Below are 18036 nucleotides of genomic sequence, written 5' to 3'. Positions count from 1 at the left end.
TACGTAATCTTTCCCCCTAGGGACTCTATGACCATATTGTTTCATAATTCCCCATGCTCGTGAATCAATAATTCCACCATCGATTATGTAAATCATCCCTCATGTCATTCGCACGTGGCCAAACAACAACAGATCGATTGACCTTGACACACAATAGACTCGATCGATTATAATTTAAGAAATTAGGTCCATTATTCCCCACGCTCGTGAATCAATAATTCCACCCTCGATTATTTAAATCACCACTCGTGTCAGTCGCACGTGGCCAAACAACAACAACAGATCGATTGACCTTGACACACCCACATTATACACGATCGATAATCCTTGAATAAATTATGTAAAAAAAAAAAAGTTGTAGGTGGCAGCAGGGGGGGGGGAGCGGGTCAAAAGGGGCATCTCTACTCATTACACAAGGCTTATTCATTTTGCATCGTCACAGCGTCATCTATCTTCCTTAAACTACTTTAAGCCCACCTACTCAAAAGCTCACCAAACAGCATTGCCTGCTTGACGCCAAATTGTAGACGTAAATGGCGAGAGGCTAAGCCAGCATTTCTTGATTTCTGTCCAGATTTCAGAGAACAGAATGAAACCTAATGGAAGCAAGAGACCTCGGATACTGAATTTAGTTCAATATAAGCCTCCACCTTACCTTAAACCTTAAACTACCTTTAACAGCACAGACACGATTGCCAAAGATCTCGCTCTGTAGCGCGAGGTCTCTAAACAACAAGGTAGACGAGCTAGAAGTCCTTATCAAACAGACGATTTGCCCGATTTTAGCTGTTACGGAATGCTGGGCCATTACTGACGAAACTGGCCGTATTAACGGTTATACAAACTTCTTCAATACAAGACGCGATCGAGGCTAGTGTGCACATTCGGCAAAACATACGATACAAGCTGTTAAGCCAACCTACGGACACTTGTCATGATGTGATATGGGCTGAACGCAAGCCGAATTTTCTCTCTGGACAATTTTCGTGTCTTATACTCGCAGTTGTGCACTAACCAAAACTGCTAAGATCAGGAAAGACTTAATACATTATCTAAAAACGTTTATAAACAATGTACGCCGTCAGTACGCTGCTCGTACGTTCGTAGTTACCGGTGATTTCAATCAAACTCATAAATATTGGGTGTCCAGCATGCCCAACTTGCAGAAAGTTGTGGAAATTCCCACCCATCAGAGTGGTGGTATACTGGATCTCGTACTTACCAACCCTTCTGACCATTACCTCCCTCCCCGTTCCCTTGGTCCACTAATAAGCTCCAAACACCTCATCATTCTATGGCAATCTAAAACTACTTTCCCCAGACCATAGAAGAAGAAGTTTAAAACTGGACCCATGACTAAGGAGTCTGTCTGTTCATTAAGAGATATCAACCTCAAAGTCGAGTCACTAACTTTTCTACTCCTGCCAAAATATCACGAAAATTTCCCCCACTAAGACAGTTGTGGAAAGCGACAGCGACAAGCCTTTGATAACGAAGGAATTTAAAACACTAATCATGACCCGCTGCAAACTGCACGCGAGTGGTCAAACTGTTGCTATCGCGAAAATTAACAGGGCGGCACAGAAAGTATGCGTTTGCAATAGAATGCCACCACTTCTGACACCTGGTCCCCCAAAATGGCCCAACCAGGTGCAGTGGCTATCTGATAAGAGTGTTAGTAGTGACCTGAAGGTAAAAAAAAGAAGATAAAACTCTTCTATCGTCAACCAAAGTGAACACATTCTTCGCAAATATATATTCCACTTTCTCATCACTTATTGAAACAGATGTCAAAAGTCTCACAGCTGGCCATTTTGACTACCAGTTTGCTGAGATACATGAATTTGCAGTTTGTAGGGAACTGGAGAATTTAAGAAAGATTTGCACTTCACATCACGGAGAACTGCCGGTCAAAGTTCTAACTTAATTTGCACCATTCCTGGCCAAAGCTTTGGCGTCCGTAACAAATAAGTGCTTCAGAGATCAAATCTTCCCTCAAGCATGTAAGAGAGCATATTTCCGGGCTATAACTAAAGTAAAGGACCCGAAATCATGTAAGAACTCCATCCGATTTCAATAGCTCGAATTCTCGCCAAGGTCACCGAATCTTTTATATATCGTGAACTCGTGACACAAATCAAGCCTTTTCTAGACCCTTTCCAGTATGGCTGTTTCGAAGGAAACAACCCTACTCATTATTTTGTGTGTCTCTATCACCTGGTAACTGAATGATTTGACAAGAAAACACCACAATAGACCTTCTGATCGCTGATTGCCGTGACGCGTTCGATTTACGTATATTATTATTCATTTATTTATTGCCCGTCAAAAAAAGGTACAAAAGGTACAGTAGACGGAGTAATCACTAAAGAAAACAGAAAGAGAAAAAAGGAAGAAAAAGAAGGACATAAACACACATTGGAAATTCAAACACATGACAAAAGAAAACTCTTCATTACATTAATACGAAAATTGATCCTAACGAAAGGATTATAATAGTTTCTTTTAAAACGGGAGAGAGATTTATTAACACTAATATTATTATTATTCATTTAATACCCGTCAAAAAAAGGTATATATACGGAATAATCACTAAAATGACAAAAAAAATAGAGAGAGAGAGAAAAAAATTCATTACATGCATTACATTAATGCAAAAAAACTATTGTGAACAAATTGGTGAACATGGATGATTAAGCTTACTTTGAAAACGGGATAGAGATTTATTAATGCTAATATTAGGGTCAGCTAGCTTATACAAATGAATAATTTTACAGTTTCTTGTCCAAGGGGGCAAATGTAGAAGATATTTAGCAAATCTGAAGAAGATTGATCGTAGGTGCTTTTTATCTGTAACTGTAAAGAATTTCCAGAAAAGAGCAACGTAAAGCGGATGTGGAAGGGCTGTGGCGTTGTAAATGGATGCTAGAAGGTAACAGTTGAAACGTAGTTTGCTTTTTACGATTACAGCGTAAGAAATGCTAATTTTACAACGTGAGAAATCAGCAAACAACGTGTGTGGCCTATAGATGTGCCAATTGGAAGGCCCAGGTATGTAATATGGTCTGCGGGTTTAACAAAAGAATCGTCCATATTTAGAAGAGAAGTAGAGGGATTTCGCCAATTGATAAGGATAACTTCGGATTTCTGAGGATTAAAAGACAGACCGATTTTTGAATATTTATCTTTGAGTATTTTGAAATTCTGCTCAATGCTCTGGATCGCACGGCTGAGATTCAATATGTCATCAGCGTAACAAATAAGAGACATATCGATTCTCCCAAGAATGCATGAAGGAAGACACTTCGCCTGAGCTTCCAGGACACTGTTATTGAACAGAGTTGGGGATGTAATAACTCCCTGTCTAGTCCCTTTCTTAACGACAATGGGGAACTGAGGATTCACAAGCATATTCGAGGCATTCGTAGAGTTTGGCCTCACACGAGAATTAATGCAATTATATTGGAAATGATGAAGAGCCGATTGCAGGGGAAAACAGGATGGAAGTTTTAAACGTACGCTTAGATTCCTACATAAATCCCTGAGAACACGGACAACTGATGGGTTTACGCCTTGCCTTGCCATATGAAGAAGCATGGACGAATGAATTAAGGAATCGAACGCACGTTTAACGTCCTGTCCGGCGATGATCATACTTTTTCCCGAAGATTCGGCGTCGGCGAGGGCAGTAAAAACTGCTGTAATAACATGAGAACAGCCAAGATTAGCCTGAAAACCGAACTGATATGGGGGAGCGTAACATTCCTGTCTTAACTCATCAAGAAAAAGAAGCTCAAAACGTTTGCGAATCGTAGTAGAGACGGTGATTGAACGGAAAGAGGAACATTGCAGCTCAGACTTCCCTTTTTTGGGAAACGGAGTCAGATCACCAATGCAGAACGAGGATGGAACAATACCTGTAACAAATATCATTTGCATGAAAAGGCTGAGGTGACGCACCACTAGATAACTTCCATTAATGATGTGTAGTTCTCACCATATCTATCCCACAAGATACTTTCTTTTTAAGTTGGGATATGGCTTTTATAACAGCGTCACAAGTCACAACAAAATCAAGGTCAGGAGATTCATCAATGAAGTTGCAGAGCTTGTCACAAAATTGTGACTCTAAAACAGGATCAGGCTCAGAAAATTCATTTGATAAATGGGATATCCACTCGGACAAAGGGATGTCATTCAGGTCTGGCAAATTGGAGGAGATAGTACGAGGTAATAGCTTCCACAGTAAATCAGGTGAATTCTTGACCTTCTCGGAATAAAGTGTCTGCATTTTTGATCGATTAATGGAAAGTTCCTTAGCAAAACATTTTTTTTGACACTTTTCTCAGTTCATTGACTATTCCTTGACGGGGGGCATAGGCAATCTCTCCATAATTTGTACCAAAATTTTGCATGGTCACAAGCTTCAGACAGCGCTAGATTTCCTGACCACCCGGGAACTTGGGTACCAACACGTATTTTTTCAAAGAGGAACTGCCCTTTTTCAGCAAAAAAAAGTTTCTGGCATATTTCTGTTGAATAGATATTAACAGTTAATCTCACCTCACCAATGTCTTTATTGGGAGACTTCTGCAAAAGATGAAATGGAACTTGGATCATGTTTAAGGTGCTATATGAACTTTCGATGAACTGAGATGTGTCAGTTTTATTCCAATCGTGAGAAGTATACCACTTGTGCCGGTGAACAGTATGAGGATGTAACACTGGAATTTGAGAAGCTTCTCGTTTAAAACTAGAAGCAATAGGAAGGTGGTCTGAAACTTGAAATTTGGAAACTACCTCAACACGAGGTATATTAAGGTTATATGACACAGCATGGTCAAGGTAAGATGTGCATGAGGAAGAATGAATGTAAGTAAACTGAGCAGATTTCTGTTGAACTGTAAAATCATCACCAAATATTCCTAATAGTAAAGAAGCACGGATAGAAGCTGAAGACAATCTGCAATTTAAATCACAACTAAAATTCCCTACGATCAAATACGAGATTCTCAGTTTAAGGACATCACGAAGACAAGAACTAAGTTTACTAACTGCTAATGCAAAATCTCTGTCCGAATCTTCATCTTTGTAATCTGTGGTAAATATACATTTATTATTACGCACTCACCTACTCGAACAGCTAAAAAACTATCACTAGAAAAGAAAACACTAGAATTAAGATTCGATGCTACATAAGTAGCAATACCACCGGAAGCTCTGCCTTTAGAAGCACTACATTTAGCTGGAACCGAAAAAGTTTTGAAGGTGGCACTAATGTCAAGTAAACTAAGGCAGGAAATGTTGTGGTTGGTCAGGAAATGTTCCTGCAAACACAGAATATCATGATTATGAAGTATATTTTCAAGAATAGGGTATTTTTTTATAAGACCACAATTAATGTTCCAAAAGAGAAAACGAATATCCATTTATTTACTTAGCTGCTAGTTTATCGGTTTGAGCGTTGCCAGGGCATTTGATACTGTAACAGGTGTGATTAGACTCTTTACATGTAATGCAAAACATGTTCCGAACACATGGATTATCCCTGGTGGAAGAGTGCTCCGTGGATCCACAGCGAGAGCACAGTTCTGCGTTCTTACAATCAACAGCAAAATGTCCTTGTTGATGGCATCTAAAAAACCGTCTAGGTAAGAATGAAATTCTGGACAGATAACTTTTCATAACCCACCTTCACAGAATTTTTCAGAAAGGAATCGAGATCACTCCGTTGTTCAAAATAAATCTTGTGGACACGTGACTTGCCACACTGCAAAGTTTTGACACACTTTGGAAAAATTTTCTCTAGATCTTTTTCATTCATTTCTGTCGGTACGCCTTTTATTACACCAATGAAGCCGGGAGATTTAACAGACTAAAAGGCCAGGTTGGAACTTTCTCATCTGGTCAGCAATTGAGGAGGCAGCGGGTTTACAAAAGTGACGCCTTTTAATCTGCTTAAAAGGGACGTAGCTTGTTCTAAATCCTGGTTACCTACCACCTCAACTGCAAATAGTCTTTTATTCATTTATGACTTTCAGTACTGACTGTTCTTTCAGCTACCATGTTTCTAACCTTGTGAAAAAGGGCAACTATGCTTTGCGATCACTGACGACACTTCAACGACTAGGTTTTCCAGTGAATCAGTTACGGATAGCGTTTATCTACTATATAAGTCCCTTGCTAAAATATGCGTACCCTGTTTGGGGACCATAGGTGCACAACATTGACTACTTAAGTGACGATCTCGAGGCTGTTCAAAAACAGGCAGCAAAATCATGCTGGGCCCCAAATATGACACATATGCAACTGCAACTGCAACTGCAACGTTGAAAATACCAACGCTGAGACAATGGAGATTCCATCTTATGTGCAAATGTGGACAGTCACTCTTCGCTAGTGAAAAACGCAGTACGTTGTTGCCTCCTCTTATTGCCCACAAAACCAATACTCGATAAACTAACAAGTTCAAGCCAAAAAGATGCAGAACCAATCGCTTCAGAAATTCTTTTATTCCGTTTTATACAAGTGTCATTAATCATGCCTAGTTTTTTTCTTTTTTTTCCAATTGCTATGACAATGCTATGACAGCAATTGGTTTTTGCCAATGCTATGACAGCTGTTTTAAATAAATAAATCTTGAATGAATACTTTAATAGCATAATAACAAAATAATTTAATACATAACGAAATGAATATTTTTATTACAAACCTGCATGAGAAGTTGAAGTACTAGAAATACGCTGTTCCCCTTCCTCCATTTTAGGCAGCTAAGAACAAGAATGAAACTAATATGAATATCCAGAGAATAAAAAGGTATCAGAAGTCGATCTATTTCCTTGCAGAAAACCTGAAATTACAAAGACAGTTTTCTTTCAACTATACTTCTTACACTTCCTATTTTCTATATTTCTAACAGTATTTATTTTTTATATTTATTTTTTTTTTTTGGGGGGGGGTGAGCTAAAATGGTACGGTAAGATAGAAGTTTCAGAAAATATGAAATTAGGAAATATGAAATAGAAAATTTGAAAATAGAAAATTTGGAAATATAAAATTAGTGGCAACTGTGGAAGGAATGCTTTATGATGAAGGTGAAAAGAGATGCAATACAATTAATTACTTCCCATGGACTGGTTCTGGCACCGTCACCTTTGTTAAATGATACCAGTTTTTTTCTAATTTAAGTATCAATGTGGAAAATTTCCAGTGAGCCAAGCAAATTTAAAATGAACAAAACTTCTTATTTCCAATAAGCAAGAAAATTATTTTATTTTAACTTTGTCTTAATCTGCTAAGACGATTTAACCACCAACCTACAAAAATGCGAAAAAACAATTGAAGTAAAAATAAATAAAATGGGATATTTTACACCATGTATTCTATCTATATTTTGGAATATTCCGAAAGCTCTATTCTTCTTGTTTCCGCTTTTTTCTTTGAGTGTACAATTTTAAATGCGGGTGAATTTTCGGGGGGAGTCAGCTGAACACAAATTTTTATGTTAAGTTTTTAACGCCTATTTTATCTTTGATGTTAAAGAAAAATCATAAGACAAGAAAAAAAAAACACCCAGGAATGGGCTTGACTTGAACGAATCCAATGCAGGGTACGATCAATCCAAATTAAGTTGAAGGCAATTTTTATAGTATGGACATGGACCAAAAACGGCATACGAGGCATGGCAAAACTTCATCAGAGGTAGAATAAAATTACAAAAATCTCTCTTTACGATGGCAAACGTAAAAATAAAACATACAAATTAAACTTGAAACATCAAAAACAATAGGCCTAATGTTCGGGAACTTCTAAAAATAATGAGATCTAAGGGTATCCCACTTTGAACCACCTGATGTAAAAACTGGAGCATCAGTTTTTCCGCTACGTGTGGTTGACCTTCCCTTCCAAATGGAGTGTTGGAAGTCTGAAACATCACGCAATACTTCGACCAAGCCATTATGCACAGAACCTAGCGGACACCAAAGTGAGTAAAAGAAATATTCAGATTTTTCATTTCGAAATTTAAAATTTCCTATACCCGACTCGGTTTTACACATGAAACTAAACTAAAAAAAATTTGAATTACTACCCTATGAAAAAAAAAACTGTTTCTAGTATGATACCCATAATTGCTACGTGATATTGATGGGATTGGTACACTGTTATATTAACAGTGGCACCAATCCCGAAAACATAAGGGTAAGGGGGAGGGGCAAGTATTTTTTCCTGTTTTTTAATGAAGGTACAAAACACAGAGCAAGACAGGGCACAAATCTTTAAAACATTTAAAATCTCTAGCGGTGACTTTGCAGTTTGGAGAAATCATCAACTAATCTAGAAAATCCAGTTTCTTAACCTCCTTTTTTTTGACGCCAATCATCATGAGATCACTGATTCTGTCATTTCCCATACTCAATCGCAGATAAACCTTTACATATCCTAATGCTGAGAAGAATCGTTCATTGCTGGCAGTGGTCATGAGCGAAGTTGCAATCAGTTCATCAGCTTCATCAGTTTTAGCACTGCAGAATAGGCAATTGGGAGGTCAGATAGTAATTCAATAGCTTAGAGAAGGTCCAGTTTTCAAGGCTCGTATTTTGAAACATGCTACTTTGCAATAGAAATCTGGGATTCCAGGGCAGAGTCATTGAAACCAAGAATCACTCGATAATGATACATTACTCTTTCAATTTTCAAAAGCTCAAGAAAATCAGTACTTGAAGGGTCGAAGCCGAAAAAAAGGGTAGATCAGAGCTATATTTTTCATGAAACATCTGTTCATCTTGCACGCAGAATGGCTTATCACCTCAAAGTACAGAACTTACCGGAGTCTGATTGAACTGGCAGACAGATGTTGCGTTTACCGGTAGTTCAATTTGAGGGAAAGTCTTTGAATCGAGTGCAAACAGTTTGACCTCTCTTGCTCGCAGCACTGGTTTTAGATTTTGGAGACTGATTCCTTGATAACATGTAAAGCCAAGATTTTCGATACGTTTTTGCTTGAATTATTCCATCTGTCATTATTCTGAGGCCTTTGGACTGTCTCACATATCCCAGAAATCAATGCAAATGCCTTAAAAATTAGTAATCTTTCGATTTGAGCTTGCTCTGGCAAACAGTTTCTATTGGAGGTTTATACTGCGGGGTCACCACTTATTAAGGCAAAAATAGCGCAAAGAGTTGCTATGCCAATTACTGAAGGGGGAGATCCCTCGCTTGCCCCAAATTAGTGGTATCTCTGCGGTTGCTCCAACAGGTCTGTATACTAACGTGATCGGCTGGTCTATGGCCTCATATAAAGCCAAAGTTTACTGATAAGAATTTCTAATTGACCCTTTAGTTTCGACCTAAGCTGAAAAGTTAAAGAGAGTACATAGAAAATGCTTACTGTATTAACACTCACGCAGTATACAAAGAACTAAGTAACTAACTAAAAAATGAACATTTCCTCCCAGCCCGCTAGCCGCATGCTCGACGGGGGTTACTAGGGTGGTAAATGAATCTTTACAGCCAATCCTAGGACTACTAATTTACTGGTCAACCGCCCTAACTGCGTAATTTTTCCATCGTGGTCTATTAAGCACGTACGCAGTTAAGAGGACCCAAAATGGCGTCAAAAAATAACAGGAAAATTAATATTTATTACTTAAGGAAGGAAAATAATTAAGGGGCCCAAAGAAATTAATCTGGGAGGGACATTTATCAGACAAAACTGGGACCAAGGGTTCCAACACCTGCCTCCTAAGATAAATGGCCCACATTCCCGTTGGATTGGCTGGAAATTCAGACACAAAATCAAATTAGAATAAACACTAAATTTCCTTTTCATCTTCCTCTGGTCTTCCAGGTCTTCCAGGTTTATTTCTTCCTTAGAGCTCCTGCCGTGCGAGGGTTTCTGCCTTGCCGAGTAGTGTACTATGAAGTTTTCCTCATTTTTCAGTAGTTTCTCTTCTTCCTCCGTTGGAAATAATTGCCGGATGTCGTCTTCGGGACTCGTAGAAATTGATTGTGCACAGCATAATAAAAAACAACAATTTTCTTACTCTCACGAATTCACATTTGAGAGGAGCAAAGAATCAATTTCTGGAACATGTGATGATGCAAGCCCTCGTGAAATATTGGCTGAACTAGTCTCTTAATTTAAATCTATGGACACACCCCCAATTCTCGATAATAATGTAAATTGCCCCTTGGCATAATTTCAACTAGTCTAAGGCCGAAAATACACAGGCCTATGAAAACGATAAGGGTACTAGGAATGAAGTAAAATTTTGAGCGATCCATGAATCGCCTTTTCTCTGGGTTCCTTCCCCTAAAATAATCGAATGAATAATAATCGGTGATGAGGGATGAAAATGAAACTGAAGACTAGAAAGACAAGGCTTCAGTAAAGGGATCACAACTTGTCTGCCAGTTGTGCATCGAGGAAAAGGGCTATCTTTCGCGACTTCCCGCAGGGGATCTTCCCCAAGGGATTCCTCCCCCTCAAAGGAACAAATCCCCTTTTGAGTTAATAAAACCATTCTCAGATTTCTTCCCAATTTTTTTCAATCCAACCCACAATTCAGTATCTCCAATCTTTCCGTAACTCGTTGACAAGTCAATTCTATGTTATGGGTCTTCTCCTCCCTCCTAAGTTTTTTTTGTCTTATCATAATTTCGTAATTTTCCCAGTGGTTCTTGGACCTTTTTGTCCCCCCCTATTATTTATGTCATCAAGGCACAGCCCAGATAATTTTTTATTTTTCTCCACAGCATACTGAATCTCCAAAGTTTTGTCTTTTTTCTACACTTCTCTTTTCATCTCTACTTTCCTCAGTTTTGTCATTCGCGCAAAATAATAAATCATTGTTAAATCTGAATTGGACTCCAGTGTCCACCATCTTAGACTGCATTTCTTCATTAAGATAAGATAAGGGTTTATTCCAAAAACAACACAACGCAAAAAAACAAATGACCTTCCATAAGCTAACGCTTGTTCTCCGTTTTGTACGGAGAATACGGAGAACGCATTGTAGCTCCGTTTAATATCTCTTTTCTCTCTTTTAGTCTTCTTTATTTTTACCGCAGAAACAAATATTTCGTTATCAAATGGGAACTGAACTCCGACATTTGGTGTTTCATATTCTACAAAAATTTCTCGAACTTTCCGAGGAAAAGCGCGTACAATAAATTTCGTCTCCTTATTCTCTGGTAAAATCAGCGTTTCATTCTGACCTGTACTTGTTAGCGTCTCATTTTCATTAAAAGTGTTCTCAAGTTTTCTATTTTCCGCAAAGATATCTCCAAAGTCTCCTCCTAGTAAAACATCCACTGCTAGAGTAGGTACTAAGCCTACTTTTATCGTTTTTCTCTGGACCGTACCATCGTTCCTTGCAATATCTATTCTTACCCAAGCAGATGGGCATTGGTGCTTATCTCCATAATAACATAATGTTGTACTATTATTTTTATGGTCTATTTCCGTCTTCTTAATTAGGTCCATTCGCACAAAAGTTTGCTCACTCCCTGGGTCAATTACCATTTCGGTAAATTTTCCGTTTAATTTTCCTTCTATTTTATGTGATTTCACAAACTCGTCAATATTTCCTTGATTATATGCTATAGCCCAATTCGATCTTTTATAGGTTACTTTCTTTTCTTTATTTTGGCAATTTTTAGAAAAAGACTCCGAGAAATCAATTTTTACCAGATTATCATCATTTTGACTATCAAGCATTTCTTTTTCCGATAGGACGGCACAGCCTTCCAATTTGTTTTATGGGCCGGTCTACCTTCTCCCGCAGTCAACAAAGTATCATGTTTTCCCGTAAAAGTGATTAATGTCTGGTAGTTTTCTTTTTCTCGCGATTGATTCTTAGACAAATTATTATGGCTATTCGACAGCCTAGAAGTTAGTTGTGATAAAATCTCACTTTCTGGAATTCCCCAGCGGGCTTCTATTTGACCTCTCATGGTTCTTTTAAACTCTTGGTGCTCTCTCTCTTCTTTCTCTCTAGCTATTTTATCATTCTCCTTTTTTCGTTCTCTGGCTATTCTATCAGCCTCTTCCCTTTTTTTTCTCTAGCTATTCTTTCTTTCTCTCTTTCTTGTCTAATCTATATGGAAGGGTAAAGAGTGTGAGCTTAGGTGGAGTATCCTCTCAGCCCTTACCTGTTCGGAGGGGTGTCCCGCAAGGCTTCGTTCTAGGCCCTATTTTATTTCTCCTATATATCAATGATCTTGTTATGCACCGAGGTCCTTTTGTACCTTCTGCACAATTTACTGGTGACTGCAACTTTTTCATTACCGGTACAAATTTAACATTGAACATAAACTCTGCCCAAGTCCTTCTGATCAAAGAACACGTGTGCAGCCTCACGAATAACATGACCATTAATAGCAAAAAGTCAAATAGTATTATTCAGAACCCCCTACAACAAAGACGTAATTCAACCTGCTCTTGGTCTCAAGTACTCCTCCGACATCCTCCCACAAGTGGAGGTTGCCAAGTTTCTTGGTGTATTTATTGACTCATATTCATATTCCGGCATAGCTCCACTTGATCAAATCATACAAAAACTAAACTTATCACTTGCTTACTCTGCTTTCCACAATAATCTTCCTCCTCAACTACTAACCTATTATAATATTAATAATTCGGAAGCCCACTGTCTCTGTTCAACCAAAAGAGCCTTTATAATTCCTCGATTATGGAAAGTAATCGATTTTGGAAAGTAATCGATATATCGATTATGGAAAGTAAAAATATCAATATATCGATACTTTGTTTAATCAAATTATCGCCCAACACTACTAGTCGATGTCCGGCTTCTTATTTAAAAAAAAAAATGAACAGCTGTTACTCGGTATATCTGGAACGTTCTGAAATTTGATTTTAATTCTTGGAATCATTTTGCATACTCAATATGCAACTTTTTACTAATTTTTTACCGCATATTACATCGTCAGAACGTCATCTAATACGACCATCTGATAACGTTACAATTTTTAAGAAAACTGAGGTTCACAATCCTGATTTACGGCCTCTAACACGATGCTAAAATGGCCAGTTCAATCCGAACCTCATTTTTGCCTGTGCGATCAGAAGTTCATTTTTCCCATTCAAGGCATTCATGCACTATCTAAACCCTTTTTTTAAAGATAAGCAACGTTATACAACTATTTGACGACATTCTTGTCGCCTAAATTGTTGCCTCCCTTTTAAGAAATTTTCAGCATAGTTGAAGCCTCATCCACGGCTTTAATTTACTGACTAAATCGTTATTTGGGAAAAAGGCGATGTTTTGTGACGTTTAAACGACGTTCTTATAATCTGAGGATAAAATTCAGACGACCAGTTGGCTCAGGAGCATTTTTTACCCGTTTAAAGACTTTCTTGGACTCTTAAAACCTCATTTAAATTTCCAAGACGTTTTATGACGTTTAGACGACGCTCTTGTAATTTGAGGATAAAAGTGAAACGAACAGTGGGTTAATCAGTATTTTTCGCCCATTTCCAGAATTTTCTTGGGCTATTGAAACCACATTTGACGATTCACAATGTTATACGTTTTGACAACGTTCTAGTGATCGATTTTTTAGTCATAGTAGCTTGGCAGTACCCTCCCAATGCACATTTTCGGCTCTGGATTCATTCCTGAAAGGTTCATTCACATTGCTCAACCACTTTCGGATATAGAAGCCCTTAAACTGGAATTTTATCGTGGATTGATTTCTGCTTGACAACACAGGGCACTGACTTCGATCTCAGTTGTTGCAAGGTTGGGCAATAGGCAGGGGCGTAGCTCCACCTTTTTTATTGGGGGGGGGCAAGAGGGGTATCCGTCCGGAGAGTCAAGGGGCATGGGCTATATGATAATTTTTGGTACTTATGCATTATCTGGTACACGGCTCTATATACTGTATATGGAAATGCCAATGGAAACCAGTCAAACGGGTATTTGCAATAGATAAATGGATCGCAAAGCGGGTTTGTCTTCCGTTTACAATATTTAAACCACTTTTTGGGGGTTTAGGTGGGAAAGGTACCTAGATTATGTTAGTTTGGGTATTTAATATATTCGATGTTCCCCCCCCCCCCCTAATTTTCAAATATACTTGCTATCTGTCCCTGCGAAAAGGACTGGGCAGCCAGAACTTCTGCAATTGTCTAAGCCATACGCGTTATCAATGGCTATTGTGGATCTTTATCGTTTTATTCTAGTTCCTCAGCACTAGACTTTATCCAAATTTTCTGGTTTTGTTTTAAAATTTGCATTACAAACCAACTGCTGATGAATGAGCAGAGTCAGGAGATGTTTGAATATTGTCTAGGGGTATATTCAAGCAATAGGTGGAGGAGGATTGGGAAGTATTTAAGTTGAAATTGAACACAAAATTAATTACTTTCTCTGATAAGAATACAGTAAGTTTGTTGCTATTATAGCTTGGCCTAGTTTTCAAAGGAAATCATGCACGGAGATTACCAAAATCTTGTATATAAATTGCTGAAGCTAAATAAAAAAAAATTATCCAATCTTCTGATTTAATTGAGAGCACGCTTTCAATGCTATTCTTGCCCCTTTTTTTTTATCTAACCTTATAAGTCTTTTAGAGCGTGCTCTTAATTGAGCAAGTAACATTTAGAGCGAACCAAATTGACAAATTTGTTGGTACTTAAGTATTAGCCGGAAAACAATCGAGAATAATCGCATCGAGAATCGCAAAGATCAGATAGGAAAAACAGGTTTGTGCTAGCAAAACAGGGGTTTCTCACTCCGTGAACAATATTTAATCTTTAGTATTTTGGGGTGGAGTTGTTTCTAAAGCTATTTCTAAACTATTATATTTTCATCCTGGCTGAGGCAAATGACCCCTCCCCATTAGGTTCCACTTTATGGCCTTAGGCTAAGCATTATACTTATTGATTTAGCTCGTTTGCACTGTCTTTTTTCTACGTTTTCATCGTAAACACATGATATTTCGTATTAACTTGAAAAAAAAGCAAGGAATTTAGCCTAGTTTTGTATCCGGACCTAGCCTATATTAGAGAGGAGAAGGGGATGGGGTGGCCGTAATTCAATTAAACTGGAAGTAGCTCTGAAAATTCAGCAAACAGAAAATTTTCTGAAATTAAGCAAGGGTAGGCTACTAGTGATTATACCGACCACACTCAAACATTGAGGTTAATCATAATGAAATATAGCAAAATATGATGAAAATATAATACTTTAATAACAAAATTATGGAAACTAAAACAAAGAATTATGGAAAGCAGGCAGCCTGGGGTGGATAATTCACATTAGATAAAAATGGGCTGAAATTAAAACAAAAAGTACAATTTGAGTTCTCAAAGCTTATCCAGCTTTATAGTCATAAACAAAAAAACCTTTTATTAGAGTAGAGGAAAGTGGGGTAAAATTCTACTTTAGCTACTTTTGACTATCTTAGAAAGGGGTTAGGTTAAGAAAATGAAACTTTCAGGGATGAGTCTACAGGCTAAAGTATGTCCCGGGAAGGTATTTTGAAGTACCTACCTCCACTCCTTCTCCCTCTAGAGGGTCTTAATCTTTGATGACCTTTAAAAATCTGGGAGTTATAGAAGTGAAACCTTACAAAATAGATCTTCTGCTTAAATGAAGCATAACAAAATTGTTTTCAGCTTCACAACATTGCTCAATCCCAATTTATACTGTTTTAAAGATATGCAAATACTTTTCCTATATTTTGGAAATAAAACATTGATATGGCTTGAAATTATGCTCAAATAACTAAAATTGCATTTTCAGAGCTAAAGCCAGACAAAAAGAAACATAACTGAAAATTAAGGTATAATGTTGTTTTCTCAAAATTTCAATGGGAATAAACCTTTCATGTAGGCAAATGTCAGGACCCTCTAGAGGGAGAAGGAGTGGAAGTAGGTACTTCAAAATACCTTCCCAGGACATTCTTTGGCCTGTAGACCCATACCTGAAAGTTTCATTTTCCTAACCTAAACCAATTCCAAGATGGCCAAAAGTAGCTAAAGTAGAATTTTACCGGAAAGTGGTTCCTTGAATGTCCTAATTTAAGTTTCATATCCATTCATAAGAATAATCTTGTATCCACCTAGCATAACAACTTAAGAAGTTAGTAAAAACCTCTTTTTCCACTGTTTTCGAAACAAACGAAAATTAGAACAATAATATATGATCTTACCCAATTTCCAAACGGTCAATTCTTTCGTTGTAACTTCTGCGTCTTGACATGAACTAATGCCACAGCATAAATATGATTTTTGTGCTGTGTCTAAACCACAAAAGTAATGAAATCTGACAACTCAAGTTGCAAAACCACACTTGAGATAGACATTACACTGCTGACGTTTGCACAGAGACAGAATGGGTAAAACTTCTTTCTCGGAAAGATCTTCTTTCTCATGTGCATGGTCTCAAGTAAAGGATTAACAGTTTTTTTTTTTTGACACGCAGGGTATGGGACGGGCTAAGAAAAGTTTTGTCAATATTTAAAACGTTCAAGCGTGAAAATATCCAAATAAAAATTTTGTTCGAAGCTTACGAAGTTTATTTCCTTTTTTTAATCGGCATATAATTTTTTTTCTTTTTTACGATTCAGAAAAAATTTCATATTTTTTTCTCCGTATCACAGTTTCTGATACCTATGATTACTGTGTCATAAGCAGCACAATAGCACTGCTTAAGCAAAGAACGATGTTGGCACAATGTATTAATTTAATTTTGCTTTTTTTAGACCAGGGCACTGTATAGGAGGAGTTGCCGTGAAAACCTCAAAAAAGGGCTCATTTCACTTGAAATTAAGAGAGCTAGTGAGCTTTTTAATAGTCAAGTGATTGGAGGGCAACCAGCCCACCCCACACGCCTATTATTTCCCCAAACACATCCAATCAAATTTTTAGACATATTTTGTTCAGCGCAGAAGAAGGGTCCGGAATTTATGTCTTTGAGGATGACATGCCCCACAGCCCCCAGGGCAAGGGCTGTAAGTTATATCCTGGGGGAATATAAGGTTCTTATATAAAGGGTGGTCGTAAAAACTTCGGAGGAGGCTCATTGGATTGGGAATGAAAATTTTTAGTGCCCTTTATAAGAGCCGAAGTAATCAGTGGGCAGCAACCCCTCCCCCTAAAAACATCGCATTTTCCCGAAATGCATCCAATAGAAATTTTGAGATAGCCATTCTATTAAAAAATAGTACAAATATCATATAACAAGGCTTTTGGGGTGGAAACAAACCCCCAGGGCCTGAGGGCAAGGATTGTAAGTTTTACCCCGAGGGTATTTAATGCCCGTGCCAAATTATAGTCACACTTGTCAATAAAATCAAAGTTACGCACGACTACAGCGCCAATTACGTTCGCCGTTCGTAATTTCTCGAGTTGAACATTGTTCAACTTTCAAAAATAAGTTTCTTGACTGACCAATCAGTCAAGGTTTAAGGCATAATTTTTAAAACTAGAAAAGATAGAAACTAAGAACAGTGGTTTTTCTATCTGGAAGAGGAATCCGACAAAAGTTAAAGAGGATCAGTATTAGTAGAGATAAGTTGGACACAAATTACTGTTGGTGCAAACTCTTTAAACTAATTTCTTGCAATTATAATTTTTTGCTTTTTAAATACAGGTTTGACGCTAAAATCAAGACAATTGCCTTGTCATTCATGATATTCGGCTTTATATATCGATATATGTGACTATTTTGTTTCACGGGCACAAGGCTTTTATGGAAGGGATGGTTGCATAAGCTTAGAGTAAAAAGAGATGGAGGGAATCTAGCCCCCCTGACTACCCCACTTTTCCCCAAACTCATCTGATTGAAAGTGTGGGATAGCCATTTTGTTCAAAATAGTCCAAAGAATATATAAAAATGACTCTAGGATTGACCAAGCCCCCAGAGCCCTGGGGCAAGGACTGTAAAATATGCCAAGGTTTTTATGGAACGAGTAATCGTACAAACTTCAGATGGGGTTCGTTTGATTTGTATTTGGAAGTTACAGTGCCCTTTTGATAGTCAAAAGTGCTCATTATTACGGTATCTA

At 37.8% G+C, this 18036-nt stretch overlaps 1 protein-coding gene across 1 annotated transcript in view; it reads right to left on the bottom strand.

The window, feature by feature from the left end:
• LOC148952543 (uncharacterized) overlaps nucleotides 1-16335 on the bottom strand; it is a 24672-nt gene extending 8337 nt beyond the window's left edge. Inside the window, exons 1-2 of the mRNA XM_089089008.1 lie at nucleotides 16180-16335; nucleotides 6713-6850 (exon numbers count right to left, since the gene is read on the bottom strand). Coding sequence (XP_088945134.1) covers nucleotides 6713-6761 — 49 coding nt within the window. The 5' untranslated portion in view covers nucleotides 6762-6850; nucleotides 16180-16335. The remainder of the gene's footprint in view (nucleotides 1-6712; nucleotides 6851-16179) is intronic.
• Nucleotides 16336-18036: the final 1701 nt, after the last annotated feature.

This window comes from Artemia sp. Qi Xiang Cuo, chromosome 5 (assembly GCF_049724085.1).
Source record: "Artemia sp. Qi Xiang Cuo chromosome 5, ASM4972408v1, whole genome shotgun sequence".
Lineage (NCBI taxonomy): Eukaryota > Metazoa > Arthropoda > Branchiopoda > Anostraca > Artemiidae > Artemia > Artemia sp. Qi Xiang Cuo.
Note: the sequence above shows the minus strand (reverse complement) of the source record. Positions and strands in the feature narration are given on the sequence as shown.